Genomic DNA, 23383 nt, shown 5'->3' with positions numbered 1-23383 from the left:
GTAGCCAAGACATGTACCTGTTCAACACCTATCACTGTAGGTTTTAGAACAGCAGGACACCCCCTAGAATGACTAGGCTTCTGAATCCATTTTGAGTTGTTAGTGAGGAATCAGCTAGTGAACTAAATATATTTTGAGGATTAATAAAAATCTGATTAAAGTCCATGTTTTTTACAGTCTTTATTTTAATTGTGGCCACACAGAAAACAGAACAAGCACATTTTAAGTCTTTAGCTCAGAGCATGTGTTTTTTTGACCAAGTCACCAAAGCATATTCCTGTCCAAAACATGCTTGGCACATAGGTTAATACTCGTACCCACAAGCTCAATCCAATACCAATGTAGCCTGCTGAAATGTTCCTGTGGCCACCTGCAGAATTGCAAGTAAATATTTTCTGAATCTGTACAATTTTTTTTTTTTTTTTTTAGAGGCACTTTAGGCACCATAACCACGACAGCTCAATAATGATTATGGTGCTTGGAATACTCTTTACTTAGAGAAAAAATGTTTATACAGATGCAGCTTTTTTTTCTTTTTTTTTTTTTAACCCTGAGACCAGATTGTTGAAAACCTGTGTACCTTGCTGTACAATTGGGTTATTGTCTATATGATTTGCAATATTACTAGCTGTTGTGTTTGTTTGTTTTTTCTTATAAGTAGTAATTTGTTTTTGAGATTTATTGCAATATTATCAAAGAAACATATGGAGTGGATGCATGTATTTTAGAGAGATCATTCTGACAGCATTATGAATTGTCTGTAAACTTACAAACATTTCAATGGATAATCAAAGGTAGGTTGACATCTGTAAAAAGGCAGTCATTTTAGTAAAATAGCTACAGATGCTTGGCATAGACTTCCACAAAGATGGTTGGGACTGTAAAATATTGTGATTTATACAATACTGCTGTCAGCATGAAACATACGAAATATAAATATAATTTACATGAGAATTTTAAGGGAATAGCTAACTGGCGTTATAAGTTGTCTGTTGATGTCACTTTTAAAATAACACACACTTATTATTTATTAAAAGGAAACTTTTACTTTCCAGGACTTGATCTCAATGAAGTGTTGTGGGTGCCATGTGCACCACCATGACTCTGCTGTTGAAAATGTTTCCGTTTTGCATGAAAAATTATGGAAACAGAGTTTGTTTTCCTGGCACTATAGTGGTCCTTTAAAGTGTCACTCATGAAAAAATACGCATTTTGTAAACAGCATAATTTTATCTTAAGCAACATACTGGAGAGACTGAAAGCAGCCAATTTGGCCTTAATTCCAGCTATACCAGCTAACCCTGGCCCTGTAGGCCCTCCAACTCTAGAGCAGGACAGCTTTTTTTTTTTCTCTAATACCCCTACCACACCTATGATTTACCCCTGCACATTTGGTTCCCCCTAACATGTGAAAGGATATCAATATACATTAACATCTTCCTTCTGATAGCTTCTCAGAACATAAACCGTGGATAATAAAACGTAATCATGAAAGCAAGGGACCTGAGGCTGGAAAATAAAAAATGTATCCATACCTGAATTTGTGTTTGCTTTTGGTATTTATAGATGTCATATGTTCTAGTTTCCCAAATTGTAGAGACAAATTTAACCTATAATTGCTCAAGTTGGTGGATCTTGGTTACAAATACGGGGGTTCTGTATTTTATGACTACCACCGATCCTTTTCAGCCTAGACGGTAGCAGCCTTGGTGCAATTCAGTATCAAAGTAGACTGGAGCCAGTTGGATACAGAGATATTTTGAAAGCCTATGACCTACCGAAACCAACACACCTAATACTAGCCATCCACATCCTAATCTCACAGCAAGACCTGAACACAGAGAGCTAAAAGACAAACTGGGAAGACTTTTTTTGTTTTCCTTGGAAAATCCCAAATCTGTAATCATTTTGACACCTGCACATGAGGTATCAGTGTTTGTAGGCTGACATGTTTGCTCAGTATGTTTCAGGGCACACACAGTCTGTGCCCAAATAAAATGGACCCTAAACAATATTTATAATATCTATGTCAAAGTTGATGTTCTGAACCAGCATTTCAATTGGCATTTGTCTATTTAATGCACCATATGCTTCTAAATCAAATCAATTTTATTTTTGTGTGCCAGTTTTGTGTTTTACAAGTTGCTTTATGGCATGCATGCACCAGATACCTTTAATAAAATCCATTTCTAACGAAGTGAATGAAGCTCAACATGAATTTATTAAACACCTCTGTTCTTTTGTAACCTACAATTGATGAATCGTTGCAAGGACTTGTATACTTTGCCAAGTTTTTTTTTTATGTAGAAAAGAAACCAAGAAGCAGTGGCTTTTAATTTCCAAATACCGTAGCTTTGTTGGAATTTCTCTGTTACTTGGCGTTTGACAAACCTGCTTCCTCTTTGTTAAGATTATATTGTGAATATTGTGTTCTTTCTTTAACTTGCTTAAACTCAATTTTGCTTTCAGCAATGTGAAACAAAATGCTTTTTGTAGAAGTCCATTCTTATTTTGGGTTTTATTCCGTGTTTTTGAGCACAATGTGTGTGCAATAGCAATACCTAAATTAATATGATGGATGCTACTGAAAACAAATACATGCCTGTGCAGGATGAATTGTTGTGTGTGCTAGGCCTCTTTTCAGTTCTGGCAGTTGATTATGTAGTATCTGAATCTCTGCTCTCAAATCTCTGACTGCATTTTGCAGGCTGTCCAACGGTTTTCTAGTGAAACCAGTGCTGCATTAATTGTATGTTATGTAGCTTAGTTTAACATTTTACTTCAGTGCAGAAAAACATCTATACATTTCCTCTATTCCCACTGTATAGCGTGATTCTATTTATTTAAGTGTGTGTGTGTGTGTGTGTGTGTGTGTATATATATATATATATATATATATATATATATATATATATATATATAATTGTATACACAAACACTGAAAGCAACACACACCATCTAAATCACATTTTAACTCTGTCACAAATAGCTCCAATATAGCATGCATAATATACAACTTATGCCCTAAATGGTAGTGAATTAGGGATAACACATTTGGAAATTGTTATAGACCACAAACTAGGCAACAATGAGCAATATCAATCAGCAGTGACTAAGGCCAGTAATGTATTGTCATGTATAAAAAGGGGCATTAATTCTCGGGATGAGAATATAAGTTTACCTCTTTATAAATGGTAATACCACATCTTAAATATGCTGTGCAGTTTTGGGCAATCTAAAGAAGGATAATATGGCACTAGAAAAAGTGCAGAGGCAGGTTACAAAATTATTAACATTTTAACAAATTTAAACGTCTTTAGTTTAGAAAAACAGCGACTCAGAGGGGATGTGATGTTATACAAATATATCCGGGGCAAATACAAATCTTTGTCTGGAAATCTACCGTATATACTCGAGTATAAGCCGACCCGAATATAAGCAGAGGCCCCTAATTTTATCCCAAAAAACTGGGAAAACTTATTGACTCGAGTATAAGACTAGGGTGGGAAATGCAGCAGCTACTGGTAAATTTCTAAATAAAATTAGATCCTAAAAAAAATATATTAATTGAATATTTATTTACAGTGTGTGTGAATAATGAATGCAGTGTGTGCGTATGTGTGTGTGTATGAGTGCAGCGTGTGTGTATGAGTGCAGCGTGTGTGTGCATGAATGCAGCGTGTGTGTGCATGAATGCAGTGTGTGAATGCAGTGTGTGCAGGGCCGGTGCAAGGATATTTGCCGCCGTAGGCAAAAAAAAATTTGCCGCCCCTCCCCCCCCATATGTCCTGACTTCCCCTCCTCCTCCCTCAGTGGTCCTTACCTCCCCACCCCCGTGTTCCTTCACCCCCCCCCCCCCCCCAGTGGTCCTGACTCACCCCTCCCCTAGTGGTCCTTACCCTTCCCTCCCCTAGTGGTCCTTACTTCCCCCTCCCCTCCCATAGTGGTCCTTATCCCACCCCCTCCCTCTCATAGCGGTCCTTATCCCCCTTCTCCCTCCCATAGTGTTCCTTATCCCCCCCATCCCTCCCATAGTGGTCCTTATACCCCCCATCCCTCCCATAGTGGTCCTTATACCCCCCATCCCTCCCATAGTGGTCCTTATCCCCCCCTCCCTCCCATAGTGGTCCTTATACCCCCTCCCTCCCATAGTGGTCCTTATACCCCCTCCCTCCCATAGTGGTCCTTATCCCCCCCCTCCCTCCCATAGTGGTCCTTATCCCCCCCTCCCTCCCATAGTGGTCCTTATCCCCCCCTCCCTCCCATAGTGGTCCTTATACCCCCCTCCCTCCAATAGTGGTCCTTATCCCCCCCCTCCCTCCCATAGTGGTCCTTATCCCCCCCCCTCCCTCCCATAGTGGTCCTTATACCCCCCTCCCTCCCATAGTGGTCCTTATACCCCCCTCCCTCCAATAGTGGTCCTTATACCCCCCTCCCTCCAATAGTGGTCCTTATACCCCCCTCCCTCCAATAGTGGTCCTTATCCCCCCCCTCCCTCCCATAGTGGTCCTTATCCCCCCCTCCCTCCCATAGTGGTCCTTATCCCCCCCCCTCCCTCCCATAGTGGTCCTTATCCCCCCCCTCCCTCCCATAGTGGTCCTTATCCCCCCCTCCCTCCCATAGTGGTCCTTATCCCCCCCCTCCCTCCCATAGTGGTCCTTATCCCCCCCTCCCTCCCATAGTGGTCCTTATCCCCCCCTCCCTCCCATAGTGGTCCTTATCCCCCCCTCCCTCCCATAGTGGTCCTTATACCCCCCTCCCTCCCATAGTGGTCCTTATCCCCCCCCTCCCTCCCATAGTGGTCCTTATACCCCCCCCCTCCCATAGTGGTCCTTATACCCCCCCCCTCCCATAGTGGTCCTTATACCCCCCTCCCTCCCATAGTGGTCCTTATCCCCCCCCCCCTCCCTCCCATAGTGGTCCTTATACCCCCCTCCCTCCCATAGTGGTCCTTAACCCACCCCATCCCTCCCATAGTGGTCCTTATACCCCCCCCCTCCCTCCCATAGTGGTCCTTATCCCCCCCTCCCTCCCATAGTGGTCCTTATACCCCCCTCCCTCCCATAGTGGTCCTTATCCCCCCCCCCTCCCTCCCATAGTGGTCCTTATCCCCCCCCCCTCCCTCCCATAGTGGTCCTTATCCCCCCCCCTCCCTCCCATAGTGGTCCTTATCCCCCCCCCTCCCTCCCATAGTGGTCCTTATCCCCCCCTCCCTCCCATAGTGGTCCTTATCCCCCCCTCCCTCCCATAGTGGTCCTTATCCCCCCCTCCCTCCCATAGTGGTCCTTATCCCCCCCTCCCTCCCATAGTGGTCCTTATCCCCCCCTCCCTCCCATAGTGGTCCTTATCCCCCCCTCCCTCCCATAGTGGTCCTTATCCCCCCCCCCTCCCATAGTGGTCCTTATCCCCCCCCCCTCCCTCCCATAGTGGTCCTTATACCCCCCCCTCCCTCCCATAGTGGTCCTTATACCCCCCTCCCTCCCATAGTGGTCCTTAACCCACCCCATCCCTCCCATAGTGGTCCTTATACCCCCCCCCCTCCCCTCCCATAGTGGTCCTTATACCCCTTTTTTTTTGTTATTAATTTTTTTTTATTATTTATTATTTTTTTATTATTATTTATTATTTTATTTTATTTATTTTTTTTTTCGTCCCCCCTCCCTGCTTGATATATGGCAGGGAGGGGGGCTCTCCTTCCCTGGTGGTCCAGTGGCAGTTCAGTGGGGGGGAGAGGGGGGCTGGCAGAGCTGTAACTTACCTTTCCTGCAGCTCCTGTCAGCTCTCTCCTCCTCTGCGCCGTCCGGTCAGCACCTCGGTCAGCTCCCAGTGTAAATCTCGCGAGAGCCGCGGCTCTCGCGAGACTTACAGTGTAAGCTGACAGAAGAGCTGACCGGACGGCGCAGAGGAGGAGAGAGCTGACAGGAGCTGCAGGAAAGGTAAGTTACAGCTCTGCCAGCCCCCCTCTCCCCCGGTCTGTATTATGGCAATGCAAATTGCCATAATACAGACTATGACTCGAGTATAAGCCGAGTTGGGGTTTTTCAGCCCAAAAAATGGGCTGAAAAACTCGGCTTATACTCGAGTATATACGGTATTCACAAACAGGACTATACATACAACACTAGCTCACACATTGAGACTGGAAGAAAGGAGATTTATTCTAAGGCAAAGGAAAGGGTTTTTATAGTATGAACAATAAGGATGTGGAATTTCCTGCCTAAAGTGGTTTGCCTGAAGTCCTTACAGATGTTTAAACGGCAACTAGATGCTGTTTAAACAAAAACACTGCCTCTGGCTGCCAGACAACACCGGGTGAGTTTAGGAGCTGCCAGCAGGGGGACTGTCTGAGCTGTCAGACAGTCCCCCAGGCTGCTAAAAAGTAAAAAATAAATAAAAACTTATATTATACATACATATGTATAATATATTATAAAATAATTAAAGCATTTTATAATATATTATACATATATATATGATTTCATTATAAGTGTACTTTGAGATATAAACAGATATATCTGAAAATACTCATGTTGAAATCATATATATGTAATATATTATAAAATGTTTTAATTATAATATAGTATACATGTATGGGAAAGTGTGTGTGTATATATAATAGTGTGTGTGTGTATGTACCCAAACGTTTGATACCCTAGGGCAGGCATAGGTAACCTTCGGCACTCCAGATGTTTTGGACTACACCTTCCATGATGCTTTGCCAGCATTATAGGTGTAAGAGCATTGTGGAGGATGTAGTCCACAACAACTGGAGTGCCGAAGGTTGCCTATCCCTGCCCTTGGGTGTCTACTTTTCAAATAGGACATGGGTGCATAATGACCAGCTGAGAAAATTCCAAGTTGGAAAACTGGAATGCGCACTTTCCAAATAAGGTCTTTTAGCCCCTAGAGAATATGACACTGTACTCAAAAGATGTTGCTGAACACATGTTTGAGTGTTCTTTGGCAGTAACCCGTAAAGTTCTCCGTACATTGTGTGTGTCAAAAAAATCTATTATTTTATTTATTTTTTAATTTGACATAGATTGGTGGTAAAATGGTTGCATGAAAAGAGTCAAAATACCCCAAGTTTAAAGGATCACTATAGGGTCAGGAACACAAACATGTATTCCTGACCCTATAGTGTTTAAAACCACCATCTAGCCCCTCTGGGCCCCTCATGCCTCCATAAATATAGCAAAATCTTACTGTATTCAAGCCTGAAGCTGTAGATTTGCATGCTGTTTGCCTCAGAAAAACAAGCTGTCTGCTGACATCATCAGAAGTGGTAGCCTAAACCAATCACAATGCTTCCACATAGGATTGGCTGAGACTGACAAGGAGGCAGATCAGGGGCAGAGCCAGCATGATTCAAACACAGCCCTGACCAATCAGCATCTTCTCATAGCGATGAATTGAATACATTTAATCTCTATGAGGAAAGTTCAGTGTCTGCATGCAGAGGGAGGCGACACTGAATGTTTCGATGCATTTGGATGCAGCCATGACCCAGGATGGATCTCTAACAGCCATCTAAGGAGTGGCCAGTGAAGTTATCACTAGGCTGTAATGTAAACACTGGATTTTTTCTGAAAAGACAGTGTTTACAGCAAAAGGCCTGAGGGTAATGATTCTACTCACCAGAACAAATTCAATAAGCTGTAGCTGAAGCTGTTGTTCTGGTGACTATAGTGTCCCTTTAATACTTTGTTGTCTTCTTTAAAAAAATATATACATGTGAAGGGTTATTTAGGGATTCCTGGCATATATCGGTGTTAAAAAGTGTTAATTTTGAAAAAAAAAAAATGGTTTGGAAATAGCTAATTGCTACTTGCACTTATAGTCCTATAACTTTCCAAAATAAGCTAAGAACATGTTAACATTGGGTATTTCTAAACTCAGGACAAAATCTAGAAACCATTTAGCATGGGTGTTTTTTAGCGGTTGTAGATCATATTTTTTATAGTAAATTATGATATGATGAAAATGTTATCTTTAGAAAGACCATGTAATGGCAAGAAAAACGGTATATAATATATGTGGGTACAGTAAATGAGTAAGAGGAAAATTACAGCTAAACACAAACAATGCAGAAATGTAAAAAGAGCCCTGGTCCTTAATGGTAAGAAAATTGAAAAACGGTCTGGTCACTAAGGGGATAAGGGCGGAAGCGAGGGTAAGAACAGTGTTAGATAAGCAGAATCAATAATTCAATAAATATATATTAAAAGAACACACAAACAGGGCATACACACTCATTTGTATATAAGGCCAAGGAAAAGACAAATTCAAAGGGACACTCCACTGACCAAATATGTAAAATCACTATGGAGCAGATGTACTTCCAATGAAAAACAGGCATGCATTTAATTATGCATTTTTTCATTGCAATATATAAAAAAAAAAATAGCTTACAAAAGCTGCAAGCCTCTTGCTTGCGGCTAATGCAAGTCTTTCTTTCTGATTTAAAATGTAATATGTTGGTAAAAGTTTATCCAAAAAGGTGGGCATAATTGGTAAAATGGTTAGATTTTTGGTTAAATGGAAGACTATTGCGTATCACACAAATAAAAAAAAATATATATATATATAAAAAATGTGAAGTGTAAAGAACCAAACGGATGAAAAGAATCTGTCCAATACTAGACTATTGCATACAAATGGTAAAATAAAATAATCCGTAACTCCTTCGTGCAGTCGTGTGTTTTGGTCTCCTACAAAGACCTTTAATCAGACCAAGGAATACTGCATGAAGGAGGGCTTGGACTATCTTTTTTTTTTTTTTTTTTTTTTTTACTATTATACCTGGTTTTGGCTGAACTGTGATCCAGGTCATCCTTAGAGAAAGTACGTGCATAGTGTTTGGAGCGTTGGCTAGGAGCAGATGAATTGGGTTTATTATTACAAGAGGCTGTTTACATGGGGGGAAAAAATGGATCTATAGCAATTGCTTAAAAGCTGCACATATCTTGAAACATTTAATATTCAGGGACACTGCATAATTTCTTAAAGTCTTTATAAACACCACAAACACTGCAAGGTATGCATTACTTGGAGCACCCTGAGCCCACTCCTATTGCTAAGAGTGGTGAGATAAAGTGGTCTGTGTGACTTGAGTGGTCCTTTCAATGGGTATATGTGTGAGCCACTCTCATCAGGATCCTTTACTTATTGGGTAAGGGAGGGTTTATAAACTCTATTATTGAATTTAAAACCTAAATTTATATATTGTTAATACTTACTTGCTGTTTTTGATGACGTTTTTTTTTGTTTTTTGTTTTTTAATCATCATTTAGACTGTAGTTCAAAAACTAGCTACTGTTTTGGTTTTATTTCCCACCTGACTGCATTAATGGCCTTTTTGTTGTCTTTATATGTTAAGTATCTTGAATTTTTTTTTCCATTGCCAGTAGGTTTTTACGAAATACACTTTTGTTTGTAAAAATATGTGCTAAGGTATAATCATAATTTTATGTGAATGCCATTTTCATCCCCTAGAAGTCATACACAAAGGAGAAGTGACATTGAAAAGTAATTTTGCTCATATTAAAAGCTTATCACCTGTCCTGCCTTTCATTATACTATCTGGTTCCGGTTGGCTAAGGTTCCTTTATCACCAGCTATATGCAGGTCGTTACAGGAGCCCCCATTAGTTTTGGCGAAGTGTAATAAATGATCTGTCTAGCAGCAGAGACACAGGGAAGAAAGATAACATCACATTCTAGAAAGCCGTTCATCTTTCTAGGAAAAGATCAGTGTTCAGCAAGAAGTCTGAATGCATGCCAAGCATCCCACGTTATGTACCTGGCAATTTCATGGGAAGGGTTTGCATGTCAGATTTAACTTTGCACTTTTGCAGTGAAAGGAAATGATCAGAAGATTGCTGCAGTGAGACAGATAGGTCTTCAAGCATTCATTATAAGACATGTTAACACCAGACAATGAGCTCTACACAGAGTTTAGAAAAAGTAGTTATAAAATGATAGAATAAACAGGATATACACCCTATTTAACCCTATGCATGTCAAATGGATTAAAATAAACTAAAGTATGTAATATGAAATAATTCAGTGAGGTACGAACTCTGATAAACATGCTGTCATTTTCACCAGACTCAAACTCCACATACTACACACTCTTTTTTACAAAATGTCTTTGAAGGTACACGGTCAAGCTCGGCCAATGAGAGATCCATATGACCTGAGCTGCTTACTTGAATCTGCCTCTCAGCTAGCCAGTCTTGTTAAATGTTTAACTCATTTCCTTCAGTTAGTGCCTACTAAATATGTTAAATGAAAATCAATGAAATTACAAATTATTATATATATATTTTTTTTTTTTTGTATGTGCTAATAGAATTCCAAATGTACAGTTTGGTTATGCATGTCCTATAACACTATTTTTCTTTTTTATTTATTTTTTCTTCTTTTCATTGAGCCTTTTTCCATTAGCACTTTTGAAAAGTATGTTATGTTTGTGCCTAAAGTGACACTATATTCACCAGAACAACTACAACTTAACCCCTTAAGGACGGTGGGCGAGCTATGGCGTCTTTTGGGACCCGGCTCTAAACGCCAGCGGGCAGCATAGCACATCCACGCCGTCCAGGGTACTTACCTGCTTGACTGCGATCGCAACAAGGGGACTTACCTGACATCCCAGGGAGTCCCCCTCCTGCCGATCGGACCTCACGATCACATGGACGGAATAGCCGTCAATAGCAGTGCCAGCAGGGGAAGTGCCTGGAATGACCGGTAGTACCCCTGCTGCCTGTAATAAAGTTTAATAAAGTTAAAAAAACTGTGTAAAATTAAATAATATATACTTAGATTATATATATATATATATATATATATATATATATCTTTTAATTCTACGTATATATTTATGGAATATTTTTACATAAGTAATTTTATTAATCACAATTTGTGGGACCTTCCTGATAACCCAGGCAGAAAGTTCAGAGAATTTAATATGCTAGCAATATATTTAACCCTGTAACCTTCCAAGACTCTATAAAACCAGTACATAGGGGGGTACTGTTTTACTCGGGCGACTTCGCTGTAAACCAGTAAAATGTATTATAACGATGATATCATCAGTGAAAGTGATGGTTTTTGCATTTTTCACACACAAATGGCACTCACACTGACAATATAATTGTTGTGATACGTTTTACATTTTTGAAACACTAATATTTGTGTTCAGCGAAGTCTCCGGAGTATAATAGTATCCCTCATGTATAGGTTTTATGGTGTTTTCAAAAGTTAGTCAAATAAAAGGCTTGTGTTTCATTTTTTTCACATTGAAATTCACCAGATTGGTTACATTGCCTTTGAGACCATATGGTAGCCCAGGAATGAGAATTACCCCATGGTGGCATACCATTTGCAAAAGTAGACAACCCAAGGTATTGCAAATGGGGTATGTCCAGTCTTTTTTAGTAGCCATTTAGTGACAAACACTGGCCAAAATTGGTGTTAAATTCGTTTTTTTGCATTTTTCACCCACAAATATGAACGTTAACTTTGGCCAGTGTTTGTGAATTATATATAACAAGTGTGGGTACACTTAATATAAGAGGTGAATTACGGTTGAACAGACATATAGTCAAATTCCAAGTTTTGTTTAGGTTTTATTTTGATCAAAACGTGTACATTTGTGTCAGTCCTTAAGAGGTTAATGTAGTTGTTCTGGTGTGTAAAGTCTGTCACTTTGTTTTAATGAAAGCACTGCATTTTCAGAGAAAAGGCAGTGTTTATATTACCTCCTAGAAACACCTCCAATGGCCGTCATTTAGACACACTAGAAGTGCTTCCTGGGCCCTGCTTGTAGGCGCTGAATGTTCCTTGTAGAGATGCATACATGTAATGCATCTATATGAAGACATGGCGCAGAGTGGTGTTTTGCACATTAGCCTCCCAGTACTTTCCTATGGGAAAGCATGTAATTGGCTGGGATAATCAAAATTGAGAATCCCAACCAAGAAGGTGGAGCATGGGTGGTGCCAGCCATGATGAGACCAGCACAGCATTGAAAAAGGTGAGTAAAATATTTTTTTAGGCCCGACACCTAAATGGTGTTTTCATACTTTGTGTTGGGAATACACATTTAAAGGAACACTATATTGTCATGTAATTTTGTGTGTGTTAATGGGCACACTGTTTTTTAGGGTTCAAATCCGGCTGAGCAGGAATGGCATTTCAATTGGTTGCAAGATGGCAGAACTCAAGTTAAACATATTCGCTAGATGACATTTTCTTACAAATTACTCTCCTCCAGTGAATGTTTTATATTTACATAAATGGTGACTGAAAAACACTGACATGTTAGCACTTAATACAATTCATATTAATTGCTGCAGAAACGGATATACAGTTGCAAGAAAAAGTATGTGAACCCTTTGGAATAATATGGATTTCTGCACAGATTGGTCATAACATGTGATCTGGGGGGGCGTGGCCAACCGAGCAACAGAGAAGACGTGTTAACACAGAGCTCTGTCCCAGATAGCAGAAAAAGGCGCTTTAAACGCCGAAAATCAAACCCTCAACACGCTGAAAGCCACCCGTCCTCACACGGAAGGTAACATGGGGCGAAAAAACAAAAAAACTCGCCAGGCAGAGGCTCCAAAAATGCAAGATATTAGATTATCCTTTGAGAGGCCTACACCGCGGGCCCAAGCCAAAATGGCGCCCGACCCACCTAGCGAAGATGAGGCCCTGGAGAATTACCAAGAGGAGGAAGATGCCCAGACCACACAGTCGGAGGAGACCCCCTCTAATGAGTCGGAGTCAGAGGAAGACTCCTCACCGGCAACGAAGAGAGACATTAAAAATCTCCTGCTGGATATGCGACGTGTGTGGAAGGCTGACCTACTAGGAACACGCACGGAAATAGGGACCCTCAAAAAACGGGTCGCAGTGCTCGAAACTAAAGAAGCAACTAGGGCTCAGAGCACGCAAGAGACTCACAACAATCTGCAAGCACTAACGGACCAAGTACAGAAACTTACCAAGTCAATGTTGGTGATGGAGTCCAGACACAGAAGGAGGAACATCCGCCTCCGCGGCATTCCGGAGCATATTGAAGGGGACGCTGTACTGCCCTTCCTTCGACGCTTCATGGCCTCGCTAGGCATAGGAGGCAACACGAGCGCAGAAACACTAACATCAGCGTTCCGGGTCCGCAAATCGGCAGCTGCCCCTGCGGATGCCCCAAGAGATGTGATTGCCGCGACTAGAGACATTATAACCCGATCCGCAATCATGGCCAAATCGAGAGAGTTGGGCACCATCCACTTTGAAGGCTGCGAAATAGCCATATACGGAGACCTCCCTTTTGTCGTCCTTGCAGTCAAGCGTCAGCTGATACCGGTGGCCAAGCAACTAAGAGAGGCAAGGATCAGATACCGATGGGGAGTGGACGGTTCTCTGCTAGTAGCACAGGGTAATGACATAATTACCCTCTCATCTCCTGAGAACCAAGAGACTTTCCTCCAAAAACTGACAGCGACCTCAATAATTCCAGCGACAGTCCAGAAGCCAGGGATCGGCACACAGGGACTCACCAGAATTCAACCATTAAACCCACAAGCTCGCCCCCTGGCTAAACCACGTCTCCTGTAGCTACACCTTACTCATAGCGGTCCGCTAAGACCACTAACTACCTGGCAACGAGACATAATAGCTGCCCAACATTCCACAGTACATGAATATGAACCCATTATAAAGTTAACAGCAAATGCAGCCACACAATCATATTGACTACCTCTTAGCCCCCAACCAGAGAAAATCTATTTATCTTTAAGTTAGTTGATACCTTTCAGTTAAGTGTTTAAGTTACATGCGAGTACGAGGAGTAATACACACACCACCCTACGAGACAGTCTTTTGAAGAGACCACACGTACTGGGAGCAAGTCTCCATATGGGCTCTTAAGCATATAGTTCACTAGTTTATATTCCTTGGTGCACGGGACTAAAGAGTTAATGGTTTTCTCTACACTTATATGCCTGCTACTGAGCAGAGTCCTAGAAGCTAACATGTATAGTCCACATTGCACGCGGATATGTTGCTACCTACCTACGTATTGATATATGTTTTGATATACGAGTTGTCTATATTATATGTTGTCTATGATACATATATAATCCTGTCACCTTATACCTTGACACATAATTTATCATATTTTACCACATACCGCACCCAACGAGACTGTCTTTTGCAGAGACCACACATAAGAGTAGCAGGTCTCCTTCCTTCTTAATTCTCCCTCTTAGCTCTTAGCTCTTAAACATTTAGCCCACACGTGCCCAATTTGTATGCCTTGATGTGTATACCATACAGTGTTACCGACGGTCTCTACTGGGATATACGAACCACAGAGCAAGGACCAAGAGACCACCACACATAGCCCACAATGCACACCGATATATCGATACCTTAATATGCTTTGATATATATGCTATATGTTATATATGCGTTATACATATGTTTTATACCTACCTTGTGTAACCTTATACCTTGGTGCAGATATTTTGTTTTTTGGAATTGGAAACTCCAATAAAATACAAATTTAAATAAATAACATGTGATCTGATCATCATCTAAGTCACAATAATAGACAATCACAGTCTGCTTAAACTAATAACACACAAAGAATGAAATGTTGCCATGTTGTTATTGAACACACCATGTAAACATTCACAGTGCAGGTGGAAAAAGTATGTGAACCCCTAGACTTATGACATCTCTTAAGAGCTAATTGGAGTGAGATGTCAGCCTACTGGAGTCCAATCGATGAGATTGGAGGTGTTGGTTACAGCTGCCCTGCCCTATAAAAAACACACACCAGTTTTGGGTTTGCTTTTCACAAGAAGCATTGCCTGATGTGAATGATTCCTCGCACAAAAGAGCTCTCAGAAGACCTATGATTAAGAATTGTTGACTTGCATAAAGCTGGAAAGGGTTATAAAAGTATCTCCAAAAGCCTTTCTGTTCATCAGTCCACGGTAAGACAAATTGTCTATAAATGGAGAAAGTTCAGCACTACTGCTACTCTCCCTAGGAATGGCCGTCCTGTAAAGAGCACAGCGCAGACTGCTCAATGAGGTGAAGAAGAATCCTAGAGTGTCAGTTAAAGACTTACAAAAGTCACTGTCAAATGCTAACATCCCTGTTGGCGAATCTACAATACGTAAAACACTAAACAAGAATGGATTTCATGGGAGGATACCACAAAGGAAGCCACTGCTGTCCAAACAAAACATTGCTGCACGTTTACAGTTTGCACAAGAGCACCTGGATGTTCCACAGCAGTACTGGCAAAATATTCTGTGGACAGATGAAACCAAAGTTGAGTTGTTTGGAAGAAACACACAACACTATGTGTGGCAAAAAAGAGGCACAGCACACCAACATCAAAACCTCATCCCAACTGTGAAGTATAGTGGTGGGGGCATCATGGTTTGGGGCTGCTTTGCTGCGTCAGGGCCTGGACGGATTGCTATCATCAAAGGAAAAATGAATTCCCAGGTTTATCAAGACATTTTGCAGGAGAACTTAAGGCCATCTGTCTACCAGCTGAAGCTCAACAGAAGATGGGTGTTGCAACAGAACAATGATCCAAAGCATAGAACTAAATAAACAACAGAATGGCTTAAACAGAAGAAAATACGCCTTCTGAAGTGGCCCAGTCAGAGTCCTGACCTCAACCCGATTGAAATGCTGTGGCATGACCTCAAGAAAGCGATTCACACCAGAAATCCCAAGAATATTGCTGAACTGAAACAGTTCTGTAAAGAGGAATGGTCAAGAATTACTTCTGACCGTTGTGCACGTCTGATCTGCAACTACAGGAAACGTTTGGTTGAAGTTATTGCTGCGAAAGGAGGTTCAACCAGTTATTAAATCCAAGGGTTCACATACTTTTTCCACCTGCACTGTGAATGTTTACATGGTGTGTTCAATAAAAACATGGCAACATTTCATTCTTTGTGTGTTATTAGTTTACGCAGACTGTGATTGTCTATTGTTGTGTCTTAGATGAGGATCAGATCACATTTTATGACCAATTTGTGCAGAAATCCATATCATTCCAAAGGGTTCACATACTTTTTCTTGCAACTGTATCTGAGTGACATCTCTGGTACAGCTAGAAGACACTATCATAAAAAATGCAGAATTTAATTAAGATTATTCTTCATTGAGTTTCATTTTGAGATTAATATCCAAGTTACCAGAATGTGTTCCTGTTACCATAACTAGTTTTATCAGCTGTGTCCTTCAAATGTATAGAAATCCAGTCATGGCTGCTTTTTTCGTCTTTTGAAAGTTGCGTTTGTTTAGTTTTGTGGTTTTGTTTTTGGACACAGTATAGAATAATTTTGCCTGTCATTAATAATCAATAATCACTTAATGAAGTGGTCTGGGTGCCAGGTCCATCTAGGGTTAACCCTGCAGCTGTAAACATAGATGTTTCAGAGAAACTGCTATGTTTAAAATAGGGTTAATCCAGCCTCTAGTGACTGTCTCATTGACAGCCGCTAGAGGCGCTTCTCACTGTGAAAATCATATTGAGAAGACGCTGACGTCCATAGGAAAGCATTTCTCATTCATCGCTGATGTCTGAAGAGGGGGGAGAGTTCCCCAGCGCAGAGGGAGCCCGGCGCTGGAGAAAGGTAAGACTTTACACCCTTCCTCCCTTTTAGCCTGGCGAGAGTGGGACCCTGAGGGTGGGGGGGACCCAAAGACCCCACAGTGCCAGGAAAACTATTGTTTTCCTGGCACTATAGTGGTCCTTTAAATAATCCTTTTTATAGTGCTCAAATTCTTGTACAAAGAAAGCTTTTAATTTTTCACACAACATTTCTGCCTTAATCTGCATTTTCTAAAGTTATTAGACTCCACCACAATCTATTCTCGATCCCAGTATGAACCCACAGGACAAAAGGAATATTGCCATTTGATAGTAATTCAGAGAACTGTTATTGACTATTAAAAGCAAACCTTTCTATCTATTTAAGCCGCTGGCTATGTGAGCAACAATTTAATTCTGCATGAGCTCTAGGGCATTTACTCTCTAAACCATCAGTTATGACAAGTTGACAACCTAATTGTTGGCCAAAATAGAAATGTTGGTGGAAAAAAAGTTTAATTCTTACTCTACAATAGTCTAAATATTTCAAGTCTGTTGTCGACTCTCCACAAATTTCTGTTTAAAACGTAAAAAAAATAAACTTTCAGAAATGACAAACGCAACAAAAACAAGAGTTTTTTGTGTGCCTGTAATGTTTTCCCCCCAATACTTTTATACCAACGGTTCCCAAACTGTGTGCACACAGGGGAATTACTACTGAACAGGGGCCCGGTCGGGTGCCACGGTCCTTTAAAGGGATCCTATAGTGCAAGGAAAACAAACCCGTTTTCCTGGCACTATAAGCTCTTGGAGAGCCCCCGTCCCTCGGTGCTGAAGGAGTTAAAACCCCTTTAGCCACTTACCTTAAACCATCACCGTGCTCTCTTGGCGCTGGTGACCTCTCCTCCCCGCCGACGTCTGCTCCCGAGAGGAGCCGAATGCGCATGTGGGTGTGCGCGTGCGCATTCAAACCCACCCATAGTAAAAAGCATTACTCAATGTTTTCCTATGGGGATCTTATTTGACGTTGGACTCCGGGAGGACATCCAGTGTCAGATAAGTGCAATTTACTCAGTGTACATTGCGGAAGCGGCCACCGCAGAAAACGTCTGAAACAAATTATTTTTTTTATTGTTTATAAAAAGCAATATAACCCTTAAACTCTATGGCACAGTACCAGAAAATAGATATGTGAAGTTACTTTTTTTTTTTTGTTGTTTAAGATTGGAGATATTTTTTTAACATTAAACGATCTACATAGCGGGGACTGAACAAAACATTTTACTTCTTTGTTCGAGATACTGTAGAGTTGTTATTTTCTAGTGAGCATGGTTATTTTATTGGTTACAAAGTCAAGCAAGATCTACAACTCATGCTATTATAATTATGGAGTGCTGTTCTCAGCCAACTGTTTCAGATACTTGGCAACAACTTGGTCATCAAGTACCTTAGAATTGTTACTGTAGCCAGCATATATCCACATCGTAGGAAAGGTTCATCCTACTTTGGGAGATATTTACCAGCAGGGCCAATGGTGTAGATAAGAAACAGGTGAGATTTTTGGAACAGCAGTAATGAAGCAGTAAGTATTAACCACTTAAAGGGACACTCCAGACCCCTAAAGCACTATAGCTTGCTGAAAAGCTTTGTAAAAAGTGCAGCTTTCAAGCTGACAACAGGTAATGTTACTTTCTGGTTTGGTTAGCTCAGTAGAGCTAAACTCAAGAGGAAGCAATTGCACAGAGCTCCTACTTTGCAAAGACTTCTTATTGAGATGGATTGGGAAGTTTGTGATTGGACAGCTAGAGGGGGGTGAGGGGAGGGGTTGCAAAGGCTTCAGACAGGAGAACTTCAGGTTTTGTAAGCTGCTCTTATATCTTATATTTATATATATATATATATATATATATATATATATATATATATATATCCCCAATAATACAATGCATAGTTAAACCATGCACGTTTTCATTTGGGGTATGTCTATATGTCTTTTTTATACATTTTTGTTTCATCTCACCAAGCCAATATCCATAGACTTATCATTCACAAAGTGGTATAAACCATTTAGGCAATTTATACACACCTTATAGATAATGAACATTATCACATACAATTCTACAAAAAAAAAATCAAATATCTGGGAAAGAAAACACTTGTATACAGTCTATAATGTTTTTCCAAAATGTGCAAATTTCAGAGCATCAGAAATTCAGATTTGTATTTATTTTGTATTTGGGCAATGGAGTGTCCCTTTAACAATATTAGAACATGTATTACATTCTAACTATCCTGGGACTTAATGCTGTAAGTTGTGATGTGAGTAAGGTTAAATTCCTGCTCATACCAGAGACCCATTTATGAATCATTTATGCCCAGGCTGACTGATAAGCTGTATGTAGCCCTGAAAGTATATTTGGTTTATTTTTTATTGAGGACAGTAGTTTGGAGCAGCATTAGTAAGGGCTTTGTAGGTCACAGTGAGAAACTTGAATTTAGTTCTTCTGCTAATGAAGAGCCTTGAGGGGACTCACTGAGAGGTGTGACAGATTCTGAGTGATTGGTAAGGTGGATTAGCCTGGTAAAGGCATTTATGATGGTTGAAGAAAGTAGAGTCAGGAGAGAGGAAGGGCAGATAGCCTGTTATTGCAGTAGTCGAGATAAGAAGGGAGTAGTAGATGGTTGAGGCAGAATGGGGAAACCAATTTGTGGAGATAAAAGAAAGATTGGAGTTAAATGTACCTTGAAGTAATGGAGCGATAGTGATGCCTTTAACAGAGACAAAAAAGAAAAAAAATGCAAAAATGGTGCTAGAGGGAGGAATTAGGAGTTCAGTCTTGGTGCAAATATATATATATATATATAATATGCAAATGATTGCTTGCCCCTTACTGTAAAAATATATAGATCTCGATGTGGAGTAATCTGAAAAGAGAAAAAAACTGAACAAATCTAGTGCAGATGGTACTTTAAAGGTGATGAATGCAAAGTAAATATAAGTTGACACACTCACAATCTTCAGAGCCGGAGGATGAGGCTCTATAGTAGTGCAGATGTGCTTTTACAGGCAGCACCCCACCTTCTTGGATAGATGAGGATCTCAAGGCAAACAAAACAGGAGATTATAATGCAGTATGTCTGTATATACCAAAAACGTAAAAAAACAACAAAAAAAGGGAGCCCATGTGTGCCTTGGCTCTCAGGTGTAAATGGCTAGTGTCCGGAACAGGACTGACTGCCAAATGTTGGTAAAATCCACTATTTATTTGGAATCTATATTTAAAATCAAAAAATGTATAAACATGTATAGAAGGGAACTCATCAGTCTGTGGTAGTTCAGTCCTTTTGTGCCAAAACGCATTTCGCTGTGAAAGCTTCAGTTGGCTGTGATGTATTCCAGGTCCAAGAATCTATTTAAGTATCCACTCTTTTTCTTCGTCCCGCCGGAAGTGAGGTCACTTGCTGGCAGTCTTTGATAATGTGTATCTTCAGCTGAGTCTACTTGTGTTGCGTCACTTCCTGTAGATTTAGATGAAGATACACATATTTAAAGACTGCTAGGAAGTGACCTCACTTCCGGCGGGATGAAAAAAACCCACTACATACATCATAGTAAGTGCAATTTGCCTATAAAGCTTAACGATTGGAGGATATGCATCATGTGACCGCAACAGATGAATAGAGCGTGGATATTTAAATGGATTCTTGGACCTGGAATACATCACAGCCAACTGAAGCTTTAACAGCGAAATGCGTTTTGGCACAAAAGGGACTGAACTACCACATACTGATAAGTTCCCTTTTATTTGTTTTTATACATGTTTATACAATTTTTGATTTTTAAATATAGATTTCAAATAAATATTGGATTGGAATGTTGGATTTTACCAACATTTGGCAGTCAGTCCTGTTCCAGATTGGGTACTGTCACCCCACAAATTGACACTAGGCATTTACACCTGAGGGCCAAGGCGCACATATGGGCTCTTATTAAGGGGAGAGCAGTGGCATACATACCACGGTCGCAGGTGTCGCCGATGCGACCGGACCCCTCACTCCAGGGGGCCCAGCAGCTGCCGCGACCGTGGGCCGCCTGCACAGCCTCTGGGCCAGTGCACAGATGCACGGGCCCAGGGACCGCGCTTGTCGGCAGGAGGGGAGAGCTCTGTGTGTAGCGTAGTCGAGTGGTCTGACAGGAAGTACCCACTGCGAGAGCACTTCCTGTATGACCGGGAACCACGGCGAGCAGTGAGCAAGTACAGGTGGGGGGTGGGTTGGGGATGACACCCATGGAGGGGCTGGGGAGGGGTTGGGTGACACACATGGAGGGGCTGGGGAGGAATTCTATATTCTACACATCCCAGAAAGATAATTATTAATGTTTGGCTCCTGCATTTTAATTTTTGGGGTCCAATGTTCTATATTCTTCTTATTCAGTGTTTAAGGCAATATATTGTTATATTAAGGCAATGTATGTTAAATATAACCTTGATTTCCATAGGGATGACTTTACTCATTACCTTACCTGAGCCAAATAGACATACAGACCCATAAAATTAATATACCTGCAAGTTAAAATTTCCTTTTGCATGAAAAATAAGATGTAGTTGGAAGAATCCCAATCTAAGTGTGACCATCCATTCCAATGAGATTCCTGACAGTGATATGATAATTGCATTATAGTGCCCTCTGGTGCTTACAGTCCTGCTTCCCTCATACCTTTAAAAGTTAATGAAAGTGTTTAAAGCAGCTGTCTCTGCTTCAATGATTTAATGTTATTCTTGGGAAAAGGAAGCCAGGGAGGACATCAATGCCGAATTATATTAATGTCAGTTTGTAGGACGCCCTCTGCATCTTCCTTGTGACAGAATTTTTATCTACATAGTAATTGAGGTTGGAAATAAGGCATAAGTCCATCATGTTCAAATGTCCCAGATGTCTTTTGCTGCTGTTGATTCAGAGGAAGGCAAACAATCCCACAATGCAATGTTTTCCCACAAGGCAATACAATCTACTTCAGAATCAAAAGCTTGTTATATTCTTAGAACTCTATACAACACTGCTATTTGTTTGCAAAACACACACAGAATCTGCATTCCAGCACAAATTCCGATAACCTGCCCAACTGTGACTTCTTCAGACTTCTCACCCTGATTTTTCTGAACATATACTTAGAAAAACATTTTCACATTTCCACATTTCCTAATTTCCTTAATTAACAACCGTTTTTAGTTATGGAGGAATGCTAGGAAAGGTTATTTACTTTCCTTTAAGGGGATAGTTTTAATAACCATATTTTGAATTTCTCTAGCTGTAAGTAGTTCAAATCTGTATAGAGTGTCTTTTATATTAACCCATTTCCTTTCTCCTTAGGGAGCTGACAAGACTGTGAAAGGGCCAGATGGACTCAATGCCCTGGAATCTACAGACAACCAGGCTATTAAGGAGCTTCTTCATTGATGGACTGGATTCTCTGCCTGCACAGTTTGCCTCTTGTGTGGCCTCTCACTGCTGCCTGTCTTTCCTTTTTCTATCTGCCAATTTCTTCATCTCCTCACCTTAAGTTGGAGGATGTATGGTAAAACAGAGAGCATCAACCTCAATTAGATTGAATCAAAGCAAGATTGTAGACTGATGAACTGGGATTTTACTGGTGTCTTAAACAGCATGGGATGTTTAAAAAAAAAAAAAAAAAAGGAATGTAACTCACTCAATTCCAGCCCTTAAAATGTATCATGGAGTGATTTTCTTTTACAGTTTATGAAATAAAAATGTAATGTATAGGATATTTTAATCCTCTTTATTAACACCCACACATTGTTCCCTAATTATAATCTGATTGCAGAAAATGCGCGCGCCCAGTTTACCTTTGCATCCAGCTCTGTATTGTATATATTAACATGTAATGCATTTAAAGACAACTAAGGCTATGATAGAAAATTATCTTCTATTTTAGAGCATTGTGTAACATAATTTCATGAAAAAAAGTTTATTCTAATTGATGCAATTTGCATTACTTTTTAGTAAGATTTTTTTTTTTTTTTAAAACTCCTTTTACTCATAAATGGCTCTTTGAATCAGAGCAAAATACATTTTCTTTACCCATTCTCTCAGTTGGGGGGAGTGAGGGGTTGTTTTGCTTTTTTTTGGCAGAACTTCTTTTTTCTAAATGTTACAAAATGCCCTTTCACATGGAAGACCGTTTTGTTTCACTTGTCTTTTTCTTGCTTAAGGTGTTTTTTGCTTCAGACCATCTGCAAATAGCACCAGCCACCCAGTGCAAATGGCCTATTTAAGAGTCATTTTCAGCAACACTGTTATCTTGGGAGATTTGATGTACAAGGTACCTCTCCTCTTGCTTTAAAGTGACTTTTTAACAAATTAAATTTTCTTGGGATTTCATTTTAATCCTCTCAAACTTCTCGATCAATGGTATCCCTCGACCCCATGCAATGATGGCAACCTTATGTTCCATTCATATAACCATATTTACATGCATTTGTCTGTTCTATTTGATTACACAGATATTAAAATATGCAGTTTTTCTTGTACTTCTACTATCTACATCAAAAAAAGTTAAAGTATATTTTATGCTTGGGCAGCTTGCATGGAAATCACCACTTTTGGTTAACAGGAGACAGAAATCTGTAGAATATAAAATATTACATGCCAGTGGTTTTGTCAGGGGTCTTTAATATTTTTTTTTTTTTTTTAGGCACCCAAATATTTACATGGCATTAGCTATGTA

General features: G+C 40.4%; 1 protein-coding gene across 1 annotated transcript in view; it reads left to right on the top strand.

Annotated features, from left to right (window-relative positions):
- Positions 1–22407, top strand: part of MTPN (myotrophin) — a 43993-nt gene extending 21586 nt beyond the window's left edge. Inside the window, exon 4 of the mRNA XM_063445300.1 lies at positions 22009–22407. Within this exon, the coding sequence (XP_063301370.1) occupies positions 22009–22095 (87 nt within the window). The 3' untranslated portion in view covers positions 22096–22407. The remainder of the gene's footprint in view (positions 1–22008) is intronic.
- Positions 22408–23383: the final 976 nt, after the last annotated feature.

Source organism: Pelobates fuscus, chromosome 3 (assembly GCF_036172605.1).
Source record: "Pelobates fuscus isolate aPelFus1 chromosome 3, aPelFus1.pri, whole genome shotgun sequence".
Lineage (NCBI taxonomy): Eukaryota > Metazoa > Chordata > Amphibia > Anura > Pelobatidae > Pelobates > Pelobates fuscus.
This window is presented reverse-complemented; position numbering and strand designations above follow the sequence as displayed.